At 41.7% G+C, this 19,294-nt stretch overlaps 2 protein-coding genes across 2 annotated transcripts; one reads left to right on the plus strand and one right to left on the minus strand.

Annotated features, from left to right (window-relative positions):
* Positions 1–1,901: 1,901 nt before the first annotated feature.
* Positions 1,902–10,054, plus strand: ggt1b (gamma-glutamyltransferase 1b). Its single transcript, XM_037485577.2, has 13 exons — positions 1,902–1,972; positions 2,640–2,844; positions 2,964–3,094; positions 3,212–3,301; positions 3,482–3,674; positions 3,776–3,936; positions 4,274–4,423; positions 6,447–6,583; positions 7,129–7,316; positions 7,416–7,543; positions 7,634–7,746; positions 7,828–7,941; positions 8,415–10,054. Exons 2-13 carry the CDS (start codon positions 2,678–2,680, stop codon positions 8,559–8,561), a joined length of 1,719 nt encoding a protein of 572 aa, XP_037341474.2. The 5' UTR covers positions 1,902–1,972; positions 2,640–2,677; the 3' UTR covers positions 8,562–10,054.
* Positions 10,055–10,893: 839 nt separating this feature from the next.
* On the minus strand, positions 10,894–18,229 carry ggt5b (gamma-glutamyltransferase 5b). Its single transcript, XM_037485357.2, has 12 exons — positions 17,840–18,229; positions 16,519–16,646; positions 16,339–16,434; positions 15,792–15,987; positions 15,122–15,282; positions 14,838–14,984; positions 14,592–14,722; positions 13,080–13,267; positions 12,905–12,996; positions 12,707–12,816; positions 12,520–12,630; positions 10,894–12,315 (listed from the first exon to the last, which is right to left on the minus strand). The coding sequence occupies exons 1-12, from the start codon at positions 18,010–18,012 to the stop codon at positions 12,169–12,171; spliced, it is 1,680 nt and encodes a 559-aa protein (XP_037341254.1). The 5' UTR covers positions 18,013–18,229; the 3' UTR covers positions 10,894–12,168.
* Between the last annotated feature and the right edge of the window lie 1,065 nt (positions 18,230–19,294).

The raw sequence follows: 19,294 nt of genomic DNA on the forward strand, positions 1-19,294 counted from the left end.
CACGAAGGAGAACTCTGCCAATCCGTGGCAAAACAATGATAACTAAAACTATCAACTACATAAACATTTGACATCTTGAGCAATCCCCCACAAGGAACACAAACTATGGTCTTTTGAAGAAGTTGGTTTTGTGCCTAAAGCGAACCAAAACCTCATAATTTAATTTTCTCACTCTTGTACAACCTTTGAGAAGTTTTTTTTTGTTGCAATTCTCTGATAGTCAATGTTAACTATAATCGTGACTTTTCCTCTTGTGTCTTCAGGCCGACTGCGGGATGTTGCAGGAGATGGGTTCACCGACGCAGCGACTCAGCAGGACAACATGTGCAGTACTTGAAGCCATGTTTGATCTGGTGTTATCTCAGAGGCTGCTCGTTCTGTTTGTGGCTGCATGCCAGTGTTCCTCTGTGGTTTACGTACAACCATTTTATATTCAAGGGGCATCATTTGAGAAATCCTGACATTGTCTCTACTTTTCACGGTAGCGTTGTCATCCAGCAGACGCTGTCAGGCCAAAAGTGGGACTCATATATCTCCGTTGAGGGGGTTTTGTGGCTCAGCTTGCACGCATGCAGCATAATAATTGACATACAGCCTGTTGCTCTTCCTGGCCGAGCAGTGTCAGGCTCTGATGTGTATTCTTTGTACTCCCCCGAAAAAAGTGGGTTTACCAAGAAGAAGAAGATGAAAAAGACACGATGGAAAATATGTTGTGGAAGAAGAAAAAGACAAACAGGGCTGTGAAGCTGCACTTTTCTTTTGTTTTTATTGAATGAAGGAAGAAATCAGGAAGATGGATCTGTGCAGCTGCTTAATAGAAATGGTCCACTTCACGGAGATGTGGCTTTAACTTTACAAATAGTACAGCATATCCATTATATATACTGTTCTCTATTAAGACTTGTTTTTAACAAGGCTAAGTGATGTGAAATTAAACATGGGTGTCCTAAAGTAGTGAGCAATCAAGTTAAAATAAAAAAAGATAACAGGAAAGTTAACCATTTGTCAACCTTTAAGTGCATGCCCTTATATTAGTTGCCTTCTTTATATGGAGTTATGTAACCCACTTAGTACAGCTGGTGGGGTACAGCTGTGAAAACACAAACAAGAGTCGCTGTTATCACAGCTGAGACTTAAAGTCGGATTCTGGGTCCAAAGGAGAGAAAGAATAAACTGCAGCCATGGAGGCTCTTTGGATGTTGGTGTTTCCACGGTAAAAAAAGAGCAGAGTAACTTTTAAGTTCAACCTCTAGAATTGGCATTCAAATTCAAGGCTGGCTTTCACAGTTCTTTACTTACGTGTGCACCTCCTTCAGTGCCTCCACGCCAATTTATTGCTTAAGAGAATGAGATTTTCGGACAATTCTCTCTGTGCCCCATTTCAAGGTTCAGTCGGGGAGTTTCATCCCGACCACAAAGGTGGTTTTATTCGGATGGGGAAGGCGTGCCATAACCTGGGTTAGCTATTGCTGCAGGGCATGTTAAACTCGGGTCACCTGTCCTGACCCCTGTTGGCCTCCACCTGTGGGCCTGGCTGCTTATTTAACTCACACGTCTCCCCCAGCTCTGCACTCCTTCACGCTGTTCCCCTGCCGTGTTCTTTCCGCCCCTCGTGGCAGATGTGATCCTCTCCCTCGCAGCCTCATTTTGTGGGTGAGGAAGCACTTTCTTCCAGTAAATTGTCTCTTCCTCTCAGTTTTAGGGTCTTGCCATTATAATCAGTCATGCAAGACGACTAATTATCTGAGCGATAACTTGTGCGTTGTCCCAGGTTGTTACTTCTGTCTCCCTCTGCATTCTCTTTTCTCCCTATGGTAGGTAACCCAGTATAGGTGTTTTATGGTGGTGTGGGTTAAAGTTTAATGACCTTGATAGTTACACATTGAGGAGCAGAGTATGTCTATTACCCATCTACTACTGCAGACTGGGACAAACAAACGCACACAGCGTTGCTGACGTCCCGAGAAAAAAGGTAAGACAGAAACAAAATGTTTTACATGTCTGTTAGGGTTCTTAGGTGGTACGATGTTGAATATAAATATAGAGTCTGGACTTATTTGGTGTTTATTTGGTTTTATTCTAAAACCATAAACCATTTAGGATTTGGTGCAAATTGGGGTGTTTTTAGGGTTACGTTCTATGTAGATTGCGACATAGGTCTCACAACATGACATTTAGAAGAAAAAAAGTTTTATAGAAGCCATCAAAACCTTTTGATGTGATGATACTGAAGAACACAAATTCTTACAGTAAAGTTTAAGTTTTCTTAAAACTGTTTGACCTTGCTTCGTGTGACATAGCAGTGCTTTGCCTCAACTCAACACTATAATCCTCGCTTTACTAGTACGCCTGAGCATTCTACTCTAATAGAGCTGCAGAGTTATTAACATTTGTTTGAACAGAGGTTTACTCATAATTCAGGTAATATTACAATAAAACACCAACCCTACAGTAGACTGACACATTGTATTGTGTGTTGAATCAAGATCTCTCCTCTACATTGGAATTATTGTATGTATAATATTTTTATATAATTCCTAATTCTGCTGGACATAATATGATGTGTCATTTGTGTTTTATTGTTTGGGATTTCGCGGCTAAAATATGTACACATTTAAACGTTCTTTTTCTCTTGACAGGCATTAAATAAAGCATTTACTGTTCCCACGCTACAAATATGGTAAAGATAACGATCATAGTGGCACTGGCGATGCTGCTGTTGGCATCAGTGGCCACGTTCGTGGGTGTCTTCTTCGGCGTGGGGAGAAGGAAGCAGCCGGGTGAGCAGGTGTACCTGAAGGCGGCTGTGGCGGCGGATGCTGGGCCTTGTTCAGAGGTCGGCAGGTGAGAGCTTTACAGATGCAAATTTCCATCGGGACAGATACATTGCACAGACTCCTACATCTATAACCATAACAGCCTGGACGTTGCTCGCTTACCGTCCACTCCTTCTCCTCTCGTAGAGACATTCTGATGAAAGGCGGGTCCGCAGTAGATGCCTCAATAGCTGCGTTGCTGTGTGTCGGGCTCATGAATGCTCACAGCATGGGCATCGGAGGAGGCCTTTTCTTCAACATCTACAATGCAACAACGGGTACTTTTCACATACGTTTCCACCCTAAACCTTCGGTATACTTTCCCACTGTCGCAAGACAGTTAACAGATTGCTTTGACCTTAAATGCATTTCCTGATTTGTCACCTGGCACACAGGGACGGTTGAGACCATTGATGCCAGGGAGACGGCACCACGCAATGCCACAGAGAACATGTTTGGCAACAGTACGGATCTTTCCCAGAAAGGTAATGTTTAACCTGCAGCTGCAGCTCAACCTATTGTGAAAGACGACCTTCTGATAATGACTGACAAAAGAAAGTGTATATTTAATAAAACAGTGTCTTAAAAGTGTGCGTGTATGTTTCTTTTTTGAGGTAATAATCTGTCATTTAATCGCTTGTTTCCTTTGCTTCGATGGGCGATAGGAGGGTTGTCTATTGCTGTACCGGGGGAGATTCGAGGCTATGAGATGGCACACACAAGACACGGCAAACTGCCTTGGAAAGACCTGTTCCAGCCAAGCATCGACCTCGCAGAAAAAGGTTTTCCTTTGGGCCGTGCACTTGCCTCAGCTGTGTCCAGCCACAAGAAAACCATCGTCGCAGACGAAGCCTTGTGGTGAGAGTCATGCACCCTACGCAATATACGGGCAGTGTTGGATGATTTGAGATTTTAGGAAGGTTTTCATTCCCACTTCAAGATTATCTCCTCAATTTCAGTGAAGTGTTTTGTGGGAAAAATGGCGACGTCCTGAAGGAAAATGACACCATCAAATTTACCAAGCTTGCAGAAACGTATAGGACAATAGCAGAAAAAGGTCCCAATGCTTTCTACGAAGGACAACTGGCTCAGAACCTTGTGTCAGATATTCAGGCAGCAGGTAGGTTTCATTTGAACTGTATCTTAAGTCAAACAGGTTATTAAAAAAGCTTATTTTTTTTGTTAAATGAAAAGTTTGACTACAGATAGTAAGCTTCAAGATGTACTTTATTTTACAATCCATCTCTTTCTGTAACCTTTGAAGAGCAATCCCCTCACACACAAGGACATTTTAATCATTTTAATTGTTCTGTTAGCACTAAAAGTGATTTTATGAAAACACGTCAGGCGTATTTCACAACATGCACCTCTCTGTGCATGGCTAATTTTAAGGAGGATTAATTTTTCCAGTTATGTCCAAGTGTGCATTCACAGTGTGTGTGTCGATCCGTGTTCAGGCGGTCTCGTCACAATGGAGGATCTGAAGGATTACGTTCCCGTCTTGGATAAGAAGCCTTTAAGGGTGAACGTGGGGGAGTACAACATGGCTGTTCCCAATGCCCCCGCTAGCGGCCCTGTGCTCTCGCTGATATTAAACATCTTGAATGGTAAGCTTTGATACTTTCTCCAAAAATGTCCCGAGTGGGTGTGCTTTCATGTGAGCTGCCTTCACTCTGCCAGTCAGCCTCTCAGACTCCACTGCGAGCAGCGCGTTGACCCACTGCACAGTGAATCTGGTGTAAACGCTCTGAGAGAGCCTTGATCTGCTTGATAAAACACAGACCCACGTTTACAACAAGTAATAAAATGAACCAATGAGACGTGTATGACTGCAACAGACATCTTTTAGGATGTAATATAACCTAGTTCTATGTGACACAAGACTTCTTCTCAAGAACAGATGAGAAAGCCTTTGTGACGTTTCTCTCGTCCAACACAGAATGTCTTCTAAGCAGAAGCACAATCCTTCCTTTCCCTCCATTAACTAGAACAGCAGAGGAGTAACATCTCAACATTTAGTTCAAAGATTACCACAAAAGTTGATACACACATTTTAGAAAGTGTTACATTACACATTTTAGCATTTACAAAAATCAGGTTTATGAACATTGGAAGGGTTTTGCAATTTATTGTTCTTTCTGTTGGTACTGGATATTCAAAGCTCTCTTTCAACATTTACTTAAAATGTCTGTATGCAGAGTAAGCTACCGCTAACAGCTGACTCAGCTTAGCATTGAGCCGAATAGGAAACAGGCTGCTTGTGGGTCCATCTTCAGCAGGTGGGACAGCAATGCTGCTAATGTTTTACCCTGGTCAGTCTCCGTATGAATGTCTATGTTTTGTGAACAGATTTTGTCATCGCAAAAGCATCACAATTGTGCAAGATGCAGTCACGACACTTTAAAGGTGTGTAGGAGATAAGGTTAGGAAGTGTTAGGAAGTGTGGAGGGTATGATTGGCCCACTCGTTTTATACCCTTAGGCCCAGTTTGGCTTTACAGCTTTTGGGACACATCACATGGTGGTCTCAAGATTTTTAACATCGTGTTGCCAAAAAAAAAAGAAAAAAAAATCCAGCAAATCCTCTGGAAAAAATATCCTTTTTACACTAATTTTATTTCACGGATTATTTGGAAAAAACTATATTTCCGAATTTGAAACAACTTTTTTGCCATCTATGTGAATGATCAGACTGCCTCATACATATATGCCTCATTCACATCTCATACATATATACATATACATACGTATATAAATCACTCTTGTGTTGATGGAAGCTGATGGTTTTATTTCTGACATATTTAGACTTGAATTGTGACAACAGATGGTTCCTCCAAAGGACATGAAGCAATAAGCTTGTGAAACTATTTAGTGGATGGAATGAGGGAATGACTCTGTAACCCTGACAGGGGGGCCTCTGTTTGATTGACGTTGTTAAGATCCAAAGATAATTGCAGCCTGTGTCTTCACACCTGAGAGGAGATCAGAGTCCAATGTAAAGTTCACGAACGTGTTGCTAATTAAATAATATTGGCAAATGTCTTGTCTGTGTACATCACAATCTGCCCGATTCAAATATTCTCGTGTATGCTGGTCATTGCAGAAAATGATCTCGCGGTTTCTGGGCTGCTTTTCACTACCGAAAGGTCGTTCTTTAAGGATTAGATGAGCAACTTCCTCTTCCACAGTAATTAATCTCCCTGAACCTTTCCTTTCCTCCGACTGGCCACCCCCTCTCTGCGGCCCCCTGTCTCCCACGCTGACACTAATCTCACCAATTTACCTCTAATTGGACAAGGTCGGGGGGTCCAGGCTTCAGTCACATATTTCCGGGACCGTCCAAAACTTTGATCCTGCTGATTTGCCGTGACTCCTGCCTCTGTCTGACAGCTGAAACCCCTCAAACCAGAACCCCTCCGGTTCTGTCAGCAGCGCCTCCCGCTTCCCCCGGTGGCCTGTCGGCTCGGGGCCAATCGCCGCTGTCTGGTCACAGCGGCCTTTAGACGGAATCAGAAAAACAGATCCACATCCACTTCAGATTGTCTCCTTTCTGAACAGCCGGCTGAACGAAGACAGATGAGCGAAGCCCCGGTTTAAATAAAGTTGCCGATGGTTGTTACATTTTCCGCAGGGTACAACTTCACCTCGGACAGCATGGCAACCACAGAGAAAAGGATCCTGACCTACCATCGTGTTGTGGAGGCGTTTCGTTTTGCTTATGCAAAGAGGACCTTACTCGGGGACCCGGTGTATCTCAACATCACAGACGTAAGGTCATTGTCCATAACGAATTCTACTACCACAAGTGGGACATCCCCTGATACACAAAATACACACAGTTCGATGAAATGTTTTGATAACGTGCAAACAAAGTGTGTTCATTGTGTTTTCAGTTAAATGTTATAAAAGGGGGGTTTTGTGTCGTTCTCAAAGTTACTGTTGCACAGTCTTTCCCCACCTACTGCAGAGAACACCTCAACACAACCATAGAAAGTATCAACATGTTACAACATGGCAAGCTTAGAGCTTAAAAAACAACTTTGAATCCGTATTAGCAATGCAGGTGTTTCTTGATGATGAATGAAATCAATGTGGCATTATGTTGTTTAAATTTGTAAAGTATACTATTTAAATCAATTCATATTCACCGTCTGTTTAGACTGCAGTGAAGAATTTGTTTCTAATAGCAATTAATCTGTGGAGAAATTGTTTTTCCCAGTGCTACTTCATCCCATTGACATCTCTTAAGACATATTTAAAAGTGAATATTTGGCAGATTCATTATTTCTGTGTCCACGTTTCTCTTCCAAAAGCTCATCAGGAACATGACTTCACGTTCCTATGCCGATGAACTCCGTGAAAAGATCACAGATGATTCCACGCATCACATGAACTATTACGAGCCTGAGTTTTACCTGCCTGAAAACCACGGGACCTCCCACATCTCCGTGGTAGCAGAAGACGGAAGCGCCGTGGCTGCCACCAGCACCATCAACCAATAGTCTGACAAACTAATTGACCATAACATAATCATATTTTTGTTATTATTATTATTTTATTTCATTCTCCTGACATCTTAACTGTAATTCTTTTGCTGCAGTTTGGGTTCGAAAGTAATGTCGAGATCAACCGGGATTCTTCTCAACAACGAGATGGACGACTTCAGCTCTCCGCTCATCACAAACGGCTTCGGAGTGCCTCCTTCCCCCAACAACTTCATCAGGCCAGGTAAGACACGCACACACACACACACACACACACAAAATTGGTCATAAATAGTTTTATTTAACTTAAACTACCATTCAATCACGTTAAAAGGAAAAAGGCCAATGTCTTCTATGTGTCCAACCATCCTCTTCGACAAAAACAACAATGTAAAGATGGTGGTCGGAGGCTCAGGAGGAACTAAAATCACAACCTCGATCGCTCAGGTAAGAAACACACAGCCCACACCCCGTTGTAGCCATTTCAAAAGTGCATTCAAACTCATTTCATCATTGGCGGTTTTGTAGGTGATCCTCAATGCGCTGTTCTTCGACTACGACCTGGTTAAAGCCGTGTCGGATCCCAGGCTCCACAACCAGCTGAGTCCCAACGCCACCGTCGCGGAGCCTGCCTTTGAGAAAGTGAGTGTCACAATCCCCACACAACAGCGGCGTGTGTGACTAATGGCAGGGCGGTGTGGTGTGTTGGGAGACAATCCTTCAACCAGGAGCCACAGCCACCACGGAGCAGTGATGCAGTACCTCAGTGGTGAACGGCACCCGGGACGCTGTTCATCAAATTTACCTTCAGGGTTGGGGGGAGCAAACAGGAAAATATTTGAGTATGAGTCGAGTTTGTGGTCAGAGCTAAATAGAAGAATACAAGAACTCACATTATAATTTGATTATTTCACATGTCTCACATGTCAAGTTATTTGCTGGTGATGTTGTCAGATGTTGTGCTTAAAGTTGTTTTAACATACGCAAGTCGACAGGAATTCTTTAAACAGGCAGGAAGAGCCTGATGAACTGTGGAAACAAAGCATTTATGGACCCTGCTGTGTGATATGCAGATTGTACATGCAGCCGTGAGTTACATATGCTCCTGTTTGCAGAGCATCCTGGAGGGTTTGGCATTGAAGAACCACGAGACAGAGTTCCTCAAATCATCGGGAGCAGTCGTGCAGGCGGTGGTTCGGTATGAAGATGGACTCCACGCTCAGTCAGATCCCCGCAAGTGGGCGTATGCCGCAGGGTACTGAGGTCATAAAAACGCCTCTGATTGTGCAGAGAGACTCTAGTCATGTGAACCTTGACCCCAGAGTTAGGAGCCCAGAGATTTAATAAAGGAATACGAACGTCAGCAGTCTTAAGGAACCAATCAGGGTCTAATTAGGCACGACTAACGTTCATTTGCTGCATAACACACAATTCTGTTTGACAGATTGACTTGAGTGTGAAATTAATCTGGAATATTGACTTTCAAATCTAATGCATTTCGATGTTATTTCATCATTTCATGTAACAACGAAATGAAGGAGTCAGTAGATTTTATTTTAAAGGATATCTTTAACAACAGTGTTTAGTTCACACTGTTGATCCTGAATATGTTCCATTCCCACATCTTTCTAAAGCACTTTTGTAAATCATTATCAGCGTAAAGCTAAAGTTATTGTCTATTTAAGATGTGAGCAAAATGCTGAACCTTTAATTAAACATATATCTACTAAAGTAATTAACCAAAACGTTCCTCAAAGATTGTTTTCATTTATACTAATTTCACCACAACTATTCAAAAGGGTCAAAGACATTCAGCAGGAAAGTGACCTGTTAAAATAAAAGACTACCACACCTCAGGGGGTTATAAACAGTCCTACTTAATGACTACAGTAATTTCCCACAACCCAGAGTGCAAGAGCCTGTAATGACGCCATAAAAACTGCAGCTGTTCCTGCTCACTGTCACTGCTGGGATTCAGGGCTCTTCTTTTCTCAACAGGAATTTAAACGTGTTACATAATTACTGATTTCCATAAAAGTATCACATGATTTTGCATTTGTCATTGTTTTGCTACCATTGACTGGTTCATACTTGATTAAAGCTGTGGACACAGATATTTATTTAAAAACAAGGACAATCTCAGTGTGAATGGATCATTTATTTTAGAATTTTCATGTTTGTTTATTTAATCAAATTGATAAAGTAGATGATGTAGATGTTTTCTATGTGTAGTTTTTCCCTTGAAATGAAGATACTGTAATTATCCATTATTAAAACACACCCTCTGTAAAAAAGTATATTGGTTCTTGGGTCTTAGGTCTTTAAGCTGATGGTTAATAAGAGTTTACAGCCTTGTTAACTCTTTGAGTATGTACTATGTAAGCAAATGCAAAAGCTAGTGTCAGCAGCTATTGCCAGCAGGGTAAAATGCTGAGAAAATGTCTGGAACAAAATTGTGGCGCACCCGACAAACAGACCAAACTTGTCACCCCTTGGAGCCATACAGCTAACATGATAGAAAAATAGTATGTATATATATATATATATATACTGTATATAAATGGCTGCGCTACACCAAGACTGTGTGAATACACCAGATTTTATGTCGCAAGTCAGCTGGAAGCCACACATCTGATGCATGATTATGATTAGTGGCAGGTGGTATGTACCCAAGTCAGGAGTGGCATGTACTAATCTGGCATGTGCCCAGCTCAGAGTGGCATGTACCACTCTCACAGTTAAATGTACTGATCTCAGAGTGGCATGTACAGATTTCAGAGTGGCATGTACCCATTTCAGAGTGGCATGTACCGATCTGAAAGTGGCATGTAACAATCTCAGAGTGGCATGTACAAATCTCAGAGTGGCATGTACCGATTTCAGTGAAGTGTTTAATGATCTCCGAGTGGTATGTACCGATCTCCGACAAACAAACACATACACATCCACAAATAGAAGAATCCAAATAAAAATACATACAAATGCAAATATAATATAATCTTAATTTATGTGTGCATTGCAATGTATTTGTGAATCTTTTGTATCTCATTGTGTGCATTGGTGAGTCAAAATCGTTTGTAAATGTGTGCATTAGTAAATCATGCTTTGAATTTATCTGCTGCTACTTTGAGTGAAAGATATTGTCTGCGTATTGAAAAATTATGCTTTAAATGGCTCTGAATCATGCAAAGACGGTCAGATAATGAAGCTATGAAGTCACATGATTTCCAGATTAACTCATTTGTCAAACAACAAAGACAGCGGTGCATCACGCACCACTAAAATTTGCATCTTCTCATAACTCACATCCAGTGCTTCAAAGGAAAACAGAACAGAATTCACTTAAGGAATCATTACTAATTCATAAGTCTCTCTCCTGAAGTGTATCTCATTACTGCTTCTTTTGTCTCAGAGCAAAAGTGCTTATCTGAAAGGCAAACAGGAAAACATGAAGCAGATTGTTTCTGAGCATTCCACAGTGATAATGAAAGACAAATGTTTAAAGAGCTGTAGTTTGCAGTGAAAAGCATATCAAAAGTTTCAGGGTTGACGAAAGTACGAGCTCAAACAAGGTTTTACGTTTGTGGTTGAAAAGTACATCAGACACTCAATAACTCGTTGGGAATTTATCTTTTATTGTGAACACAAATATTTTACAAAACATTTTGATGTGAAAAATACAGAGAAAATACTAAATGTAATATTGATATTTAAAAAAATAACATATTTTAGGTAAGACCGTCATGATCTTCATTATCAACTTGTGTTATATTTAACCTTCAAACAAATATTACAACATGTTCAGGGACCGTCGAGCCCCTGAGCAAACCAGAGTTGTTTCACATACAGTAAGATATTTAAGGTAACAGTAATAATTCCCTGTTTGACAGAATGTCACTTTTAAAGAACTTCACAGCTCATCTACTATGAACACTTCTAAAAACAGAATTCCATAGTTCAGTCAGAAAAAGAAACATGTGGATATTAGACCTGTAATACAGGTGATTGGTTTTGTTAAATTGGATTAGAGTAGATTTACCTTTATTGCTCGTGTTGGTAAATGTGCAATCCTGCAGCAAGTGAAAGCAGATCCCAGCAGCAACAGTAGCAGCCTCATGCTGGAATGACGTGTGTGTGTGTGTGTGTGTGTGTGTGTGTGTGTGTGTGTGTGTGTGTGTGTGATGACAATGTGATGTGATGCTGTAGTGAAAATGTTTTCATGACTCAAAACATTTCTGTGCTCTCTACAATTTGAGGCTTACATTTTAGTTATATATCAAGTTAATTGGTGAGATCTGGCAACATCCCTAGGAAGAAGAACGGTGGGGCAAGAAACTTGAAAGTGGGGATATTTAAACCCTTTTCAAACAGTCGCCATGGTTACTCAAATTGTTGAGGATTACGCTTTACCGAAATTGAATTTAATTGCCATGACAACTGAGGGAAATCCATTTGGTGTTGAGGACTTCAGACACGCAGTTGAAAGCTCCAGAAAGTCTTTGCATGTGGACATTGAGTAAATTATTCTGGTAAACCGCTGTTCGAAATGTTGAATCAAACGGTTGTGTGGTTGAGGTAATAATTTGTTTTTCTTGCCCCATTTCACTACTTTTAACCAACGTTGGTAACTTCCAAGATCTCTGCCTTTACTCTAGTGAATACAATGTTGTTTAAATAATAACAATCACATTTTAAAAGTTGTTATAACCCAGGAACATCTTTTGGGGTTAGTAGTTTCTTGACTCGTGTTTCAGCTCACCCAAAAAAGAAGCACTGCGTTCATCACATTTAGCTGCTGGCACGTTCAATGTTCTTAAGGCTGAAGGTTCAGTCACTCTTTAGGGCATTTTCCTTTCATTGTCTGTGTGGTTAGTATCCAGCTGACATCCCATTCTTCCTGCTGTCCGATACGGCCACTATGCATCCGTTCTCCTTTTCCACAGCATTCACTACATTGAAGAAGTATTTCCAGGTCCCTGACCTGTGTCCGAAACGTGCGAGGTCACCTATCACAGACTGAGGGCAAACCAAATACAAAACGCAAATTACTAAAGCGTACGCAGGGTTCAAAGTTGATTACAGTTCAAATGAAACCAACTGTGCTGAAATAGGACGTGGTTTCTAAATTACCGTTAACATAAAGGTTATTCATTATATAGACGGTCAGTCTAGGGAATTGGAATGTCACTGATGGACAGTGGGATGAGAACAGTGTCTCACCTTGTTAAAACCAGGCTCATAATTCACACTATTGTTGGATTCCACAAACACGATGGGCGCAGCAATGGCGTCTTTCAGACTCATCCCCAGCCACAGACGATTCATCATAGACTAAAAGAAAAAGGAGAAGCATGTAGGCCAACCAATTCGAAAGCAGAAAAACAAGTGCGCAGTTCAGAAGAGTTACCATGGCCACTGCCGAGGTAATCATGCTGCCCCCCGATCCGCCAATCACGAGGAGTCCACCGGACTTTGACTCCAGTATTACTGGAATCATTGAGGAAGGAGGCTGCTCACCTTTGGCAAACAGTTCAAATGGCTATTAGACTGATGTATCCCCTCACACCTCAGGATGACGCGTGCGTGTTAATGTGTGTCACTTTACCTGCCCGCACGGTCGAGGCTCTCCCGCAGAAGTCACTCAGCTCGTTGTTGAGGATGACGCCTGTTCGTGGAGAGTAAACGCCTCCTCCGAACCTGCGAAGCAGAGCACAGCACACTGAGCAATTCGCTATCACATTCGCAGCAGAGTTGATGTAACATAAAAGGTGGAAACTCACAGTTGGTTTATGGTGCTGGTCACAGAGACGGCCAGTCCGTCTTCATCCAGGACGGACACGTGTGTCGTCCCCACGTGGTCCCTGGAGGGCTTGGCATTAGAGTAGTAGGAGTCGTTGTGGGAGCCGTTGGAAAGGATCATGTCCCTGATGCGATTAATGAAGGAGGCATCGTTCAAATGATCTGCACTCTGAAAAAAAAAAAAGTCATATTATCACTGGGAAAAGGGTATAATCACATTCTGTATGCTGGGATTTTTCTAAACTGTAGCTCAAATTAAATTTCTTTATTTCTCTTCTGGGGTCTGTTTTGTTTCTAAACCTTTATGAGATTTACAGTGTCGCTAAAGACAGGAATCATGTAGAGACAGAGAGCTGGAATTGAACCAAAGTATAGCAGTTATATGGAACATATCCAAAAGGGAAGGTTTAGCAAGGTTTTTCTTGTTGATAGTTACAATGAGTAAAAGGTAATTATCTCCTCATCCAAATCTAAAACAAAATGCTATTTTTCACGTGAACTACTGCTAACATATTCTTCCGTAGTGTTAGTGTTTGTCTCTACCTTCCTGGGCACCACCATGTCTTTTCTCTTTGTATGACAGTTTTCATACATGTTGGTGGACAGATATGTGTAATAAAACTTTTTGCTATTTGCACTCCCAGCAGACTGGTAAACCACTTACGTGAAGTGTGTCTGTCTAGTTGGCAAATGTAAATCCAATATTCAATCTCCTTTAATGTCTGTGTTTTGTTCTCCATCAATTCCTGAGGGAAATATCTGCTCTGATGTTGCACCAGCTATTGCCATTTGTCTGTCTTCCATTTGGTGCTGGGCAGGTGGATAACCTCGGGTTTATCAGAGCTTCAGGATCAGGGTTTATCAGAATAGTAATCAAACAGTAGAGTTGTAGGATGCCAAACCAAAAGAATCAGCTGCAGGACGCTAAAACGCAGCAGGGAACGGCCAAATTGGGGGATAGTAAAATTCATCTTGTTGGGGATTTAAGCAGCAGACCTAGTGGTTGAAATTATAATATAAGTAGAAATGTTTAGTGTTAGAATTTGTGTGATGTTAGATAGTAGTAGTAGTAATGTAACATTAGCATGTTAGATGAAGGGAATGCAATATGAATCAAAAACCATTGATCATCATTTAAGTCATATAATTACTGTACACATTAACATCCTGTTACGATGCAATGTTAAAACCTGGGGACGGATCCTTTATGGATTGCTCCCAATTGTATCCCCAAAGAGGATGTTTTGGGAGTTTTTTCTTCAAACATTCTGATTGTGGACAATATAGAACTGAGTTAAACACAATGGTTGAGATGTGATAAAATGTGATGTTATTATGCATGCTACGTTATGTTTACACGATAAAGCTTCAAGCCAAAGGTGTGATCATTGAATGTACTACAGTAGTAAGTGAAGTGATCGGTCAGGTCAGTGAGGGGTTTCACATTCAACCATCAGATGGAGTCATGAGGGAGTCATAACAAAGAACCAAACCTTTATGTCATTAAAGACAGGATCACTGATGCTGCTCTTTTGTCCATTAGTAAATTTTGCCGCTTCAATATAACGATGGTATGTCAGAATCTTCTCTTCACCAACCAGGGAGTTTGGAGACAAGGGGAACCCTGCGGAAGAAAAAGAAGAAGAACCAATTTTAAAATGATTAAACACCTCAATCCTTTCAGAATTCGCTGCAGTTGGGCAGTTTGAGGGATCGCAAGATCACACAGTTCATCCGACCTTTCATCAGTCTTAGGATGAAGGCAAGCAGGGGGCCCCCGGCAGGCGGCGGAGGGACGTACATCTTAGCGTCTCCGACAGGAACTGTCCATGCGTCCTCCACACGCACATGGAAGGACTGCAGATCCTCCCTTTTCAAAGTTCCACCTTAGAAAAATACAGATACAAATGGTTTATCTTAGATCCTATTCATCTCTTTATGTCTTTTTCTACATTATGTACAAGCACGCGTTCTTTTTCTGCTTGTTCCAAACTTGCCCGACTTATTGTGAAATTGGACCAACCTGCAGCTTCTATGTCTTGGATTAGATCACGTCCTATCCTGCCCGTGTAGAAGGCATCTGCCCCTTCGGCTGCAATTGTTTGCATTGTTTCTGCAAGTTTAGGAAACTTCAGAATGTCTCCTGTGCTCAGAACAGTTTTGTTTTTGTTGCACAAAACTTCACTGAAAAATGAATCAATGTGAAAAACATGTTAGAATTTTACAGTACAAAGAGATACTCCAATGTGTCACCTCTCTGGGCGACTTTGTTTCCAAAGCAGTTACGTTCCACTTATCTGGATAGTCAACAATTCCCAAAAAATATTTATGAAAGAAGGCGGCCACTGATTATATCTCTGGGTCACCAAACCCTGTCTCTGAAACTGTTTTGTTCAGCCTTTTGCTTTTAGAATAAAAAAAAAAAAATCAGTGTCTCTAATCCAAAAAGATTTCAAGTGAAAGTGCAACTGTGTGACACTATTGTGCAATGTGAAATCCTGAAAGAGTCCATTCTTTACCCCGGGGTTATGTAAAATGCTTAAATGAGTCAAACCAGTGATTTATAGGAAAAGCCCTTTGCTGGAAGAATTCAGCAGTGACACAGTCAGACCTTTAAAAGCTCATAGTCAATATACATATATATATATATATATATATATATATACATGTATATATGTATATATATGTCGTACCAGAGAGAGGACTTCTCCACGTGATTTTTCACAATGCCGAACTGCAGAAGGTTTCCCAGGAACGCCGGCAGAGGGATGCCCTCCTTGGCCAGTTTGATCGTTGGCTCAAACAGCTTGGACCAAGGCAGCTTCCCATACTGTTTGTGAACCGCTTCGTACCCGCGTAGCTCCCCGGGAACGCCGATCCATTGGCTGCCTGTAACGTACAGTTGGGGAACAATGCAGCTCCATTGAAAGGATGATTGGGTGCATTTGCTTTATTTGTAAAAGCGAAAGGAGCAAAAAATGTGTTTTTGAGTTTCCTTTCATCTGACAGGTGGTGCGTTCAATGCAAGTTAAATGAGCCCTTCTATCTGCTTACAAATGTAACAACAAAGAATGTTGTAAACCATCTGGCTAACCTTTGTATAGCGCTTATCAAAGCAATATGTAAGGTAGTAAAGTGTTCCCACCGACTTCAAAAAGAGCTTAAAAATTCCTTCAGAATAAAAGCATAGGGATAAAAAGTCCAATAAGCCACTTCACGCTGATGGACAAGTCTGCCTACCTGTGGTCAGTCCGAATGTGCCAGTGCAGTCATTCAACAGGTTCTTTTTAAACGTCTTTGGGACGGTCTCTCTGAAGTTGTAGACTTTCACGTGGCCTGAGAAGACACAGGCAATTAGAATGATCGACCAAGTCCATCCTTCTCGTTTATAAGGTCACACAAGTGAACAAGAAGACTCACCTTTACTAGTTCTTACGGTTAATATAGATCCTCCTCCAATCCCCATGCTCTGAGGGTTGACCACGGACGTGCACAGAAGAGCTGCAATGGCGCCATCTACTGCCGACCCCCCTTGCTGGAGCATGCTCCTGGAAAACACCACGCCAGTCATTTTCACACGCTTAAAAGGAAATGTTGGAACCACCAGTGAGTCAACCACTCTCTGGTTCACTCAGACACATACATGTTTACTCACAGCTGCACCATCAGGCTTGTTTGCTCAGCGTGTCGGTTTATCAAAGACTTAGTGTTCACTTTGTCAGTGGAAGCACTCAATGTCCTGATGCTGTTAGTTCTCAAAGTAACACACCAGAAGGACGCTGGTTTGGCGGGAAGGCGTTTTTTTTTTTTTTTTTAAATAACAATCTCTACCCCAATTTATCAGCCGACTGGACCGGCTCTAAGAGCTCTGTGCGGGTCTTTTCAGAGAGAGGTTGGCATGGGTTCAGATGTGTTCAGTCAGCGGCGAGAAAAGGCCAGTGACAGGAATGTTTTTGTTATGGTAAGATTAAATAGCCTCTTTTGCAGCTTGGGTGCACTTAAGGACAACATCTCAGGAGGAAGAATTAATTGGGAGGATCTAAATGAAGGATTCTCATGCGTACAGTGTAGTCCGAACAACAAATGATTCCACAAAATAAGTTCACTACAGGCGATACTATTAAGGTGATTTTATTCGCTGTGCTTTTTTTTTTACTGTCCATACTTGAGATGGTATATACACAATATCTTTAGGTAGTAAAAGTCTACATTCACTTTCCAGAGGTAATAAATACACATTGTGGCCCCCCACTGAACAAATAGTAGTAGTAGAGCCAAGAAATACTTCTACTCCCCCGTGCTGGGAAGATTAATATCAGTATGTCTGGATTCCTGGTGCCGTATTTCAATTGTATCCAACATTATAGTTTAGAAACAGGTGGCAGAGCCTGTCAGCACACATCCCTGCAGGCGTTATCTCAGATCTGAGCCTCTTAAATCTCTTAAACGGCTTACCCACACATTGCTCAATTCAGCTTTTTTTTATTATTAACTTACCCATATGAGTAGGTAGGTGCAGCCTAGTAACATACAGAGTTGTGAATAAGTAAAGCGACTTCTGTAAACGAACAAACATGTCGTGGCAACACTGCATATCTCTTACAACGCATGACCTGATCAATCTACAAAAACACCTCCCAAAACACTACAAACCTGCTTTAATCTCGAGGTGTTATAACATTGCCAAGGCCCAACTCCGGTTCGGTGACTCACTTTTATGCTTTTCAGAAAGGCGACTCACCTGCCAACCTCGGAGCAGCGGAGGGAGTCCGCGGCCACAGCCGCGTGCGTAAAAGCGCCGCCGGGACACGCTCTGTGTCCCATTGGGAAGATGCACAGGCAGACCAGAGCCACCGCGCTGATTAAACCAGCAGAGACGAAGCAGCAAACCACCCAGGGCTTGAATGTAGCCATTTTTGGGGAGGGGAAAAAAAAGAAAGATGTGTGCTGAAAGGGGAAACTGCTGCCTCTCCGCGCGCACACACGTCCTGTATGAACACAGCCCAATCCTGAACTGGGGTGTTACCCCTCCCCTCCATCAACTGCCTCTGAGGTAGAAGTGAGATGCAGAGGGACGGATTCACGGAAATGACCAACGCTTTTTCTTAAAATCTAAGCTCGTGATGGGAATAACCTCTCATTCCATCCGAGAAACGTTTGAATAAAGGTGTTTTTAATCGGTTTCAGAGAACTTCCACCGCTGGTCTTGTCTGTTTTCCTGCACTGACCCGCCAATGTGTCAGGAAACAACAGGGAAAACGAGCCAATGCCTGCGGTGCTATTATTACGCTGGATGTGCGCTTAGAGACAAACGAGTCGTCCATCTGAGGCCAAACAGAGACCACACTACATTTAGCATTTAAGTGAAGTCGCTCCACCACAGGTAACAGATAGAAATGTAAAACATCAGATCTCACTCTTTATTTTTTTTAAAACGTGACAGTTCAATTTGTAATCCCAGCTGTGGCTTTTCCCCTTCACCATTTCATAGAAATAGTAGAAGAAGAAATTATACATCTTATCTTCACTTTCTATTCTGTTCATACTGTCTTTACTGTATTTCTTTCAGTTTTGAAATTTCAAGGTTCTCCCATGGAGGACACACAAAAAATCACTTATTGAGGAATGAACAAATCCTTAACAATGTATGTATAAATACATCCATAAATAAACATAGATAATCAAACAGTTCATAAACAAATTCATACCATATATTTACTTCTACATCTCTGTTCATCACATTTCTTGATTCATTTGTCTACACTAATGAGGTGGGAGGTCTCAACCTCTGTCTGAAGAAGACAGTACTAATCTTCTATTTCCATTGTGAAGACTGAAAGGAGTGTTTTGCTATTGTAGATTTTAAGAGGCAGGCTTTCTTTCCCCATCAGGATAGAGACGATTGTAACAGCATAACCAATCTCTTCTACACCATGTTTACCAACTGTGAGGGAGAAGTCCTTCTAAATCCTTCATTCATGTGACGAGGCTTTAGGGGCAGAACCTACAACGCCACCTGGGGACTTACACCCCAAGAAATACAGCTTTAGATACCCAAGGCACGCAAATATGTTGCTGTGGATTAGGCAGAGACGCTTGTTTGTTGCGATTAAAAAAAGGTTTTATTGGAGAAAACAATAAAACCAAGGTAAGCGCAAATCACTAAAATCGGGTGTTAAGATTATAAAAACCATAA

Source organism: Pungitius pungitius, chromosome 18 (genome assembly GCF_949316345.1).
Source record: "Pungitius pungitius chromosome 18, fPunPun2.1, whole genome shotgun sequence".
In the NCBI taxonomy this organism is placed as follows: Eukaryota; Metazoa; Chordata; class Actinopteri; order Perciformes; family Gasterosteidae; genus Pungitius; species Pungitius pungitius.

Excerpts from the sequence above, each read along its gene's own strand:
- ggt1b (XM_037485577.2), top strand. The coding sequence starts at position 2,678 with ATGGTAAAGATAACGATCATAGTGGCACTGGCGATGCTGCTGTTGGCA. Across the intron at positions 3,675-3,775 it reads GTCGCAGACGAAGCCTTGTG|TGAAGTGTTTTGTGGGAAAA; the intron begins GTGAGAGTCATG and ends CCTCAATTTCAG. Across the intron at positions 3,937-4,273 it reads GTCAGATATTCAGGCAGCAG|GCGGTCTCGTCACAATGGAG; the intron begins GTAGGTTTCATT and ends ATCCGTGTTCAG.
- ggt5b (XM_037485357.2), bottom strand. The coding sequence starts at position 18,012 with ATGGCTACATTCAAGCCCTGGGTGGTTTGCTGCTTCGTCTCTGCTGGT. Across the intron at positions 14,985-15,121 it reads CCAAGACATAGAAGCTGCAG|GTGGAACTTTGAAAAGGGAG; the intron begins GTTGGTCCAATT and ends TATTTTTCTAAG. Across the intron at positions 12,997-13,079 it reads ACCAGCACCATAAACCAACT|GTTCGGAGGAGGCGTTTACT; the intron begins GTGAGTTTCCAC and ends TCTGCTTCGCAG.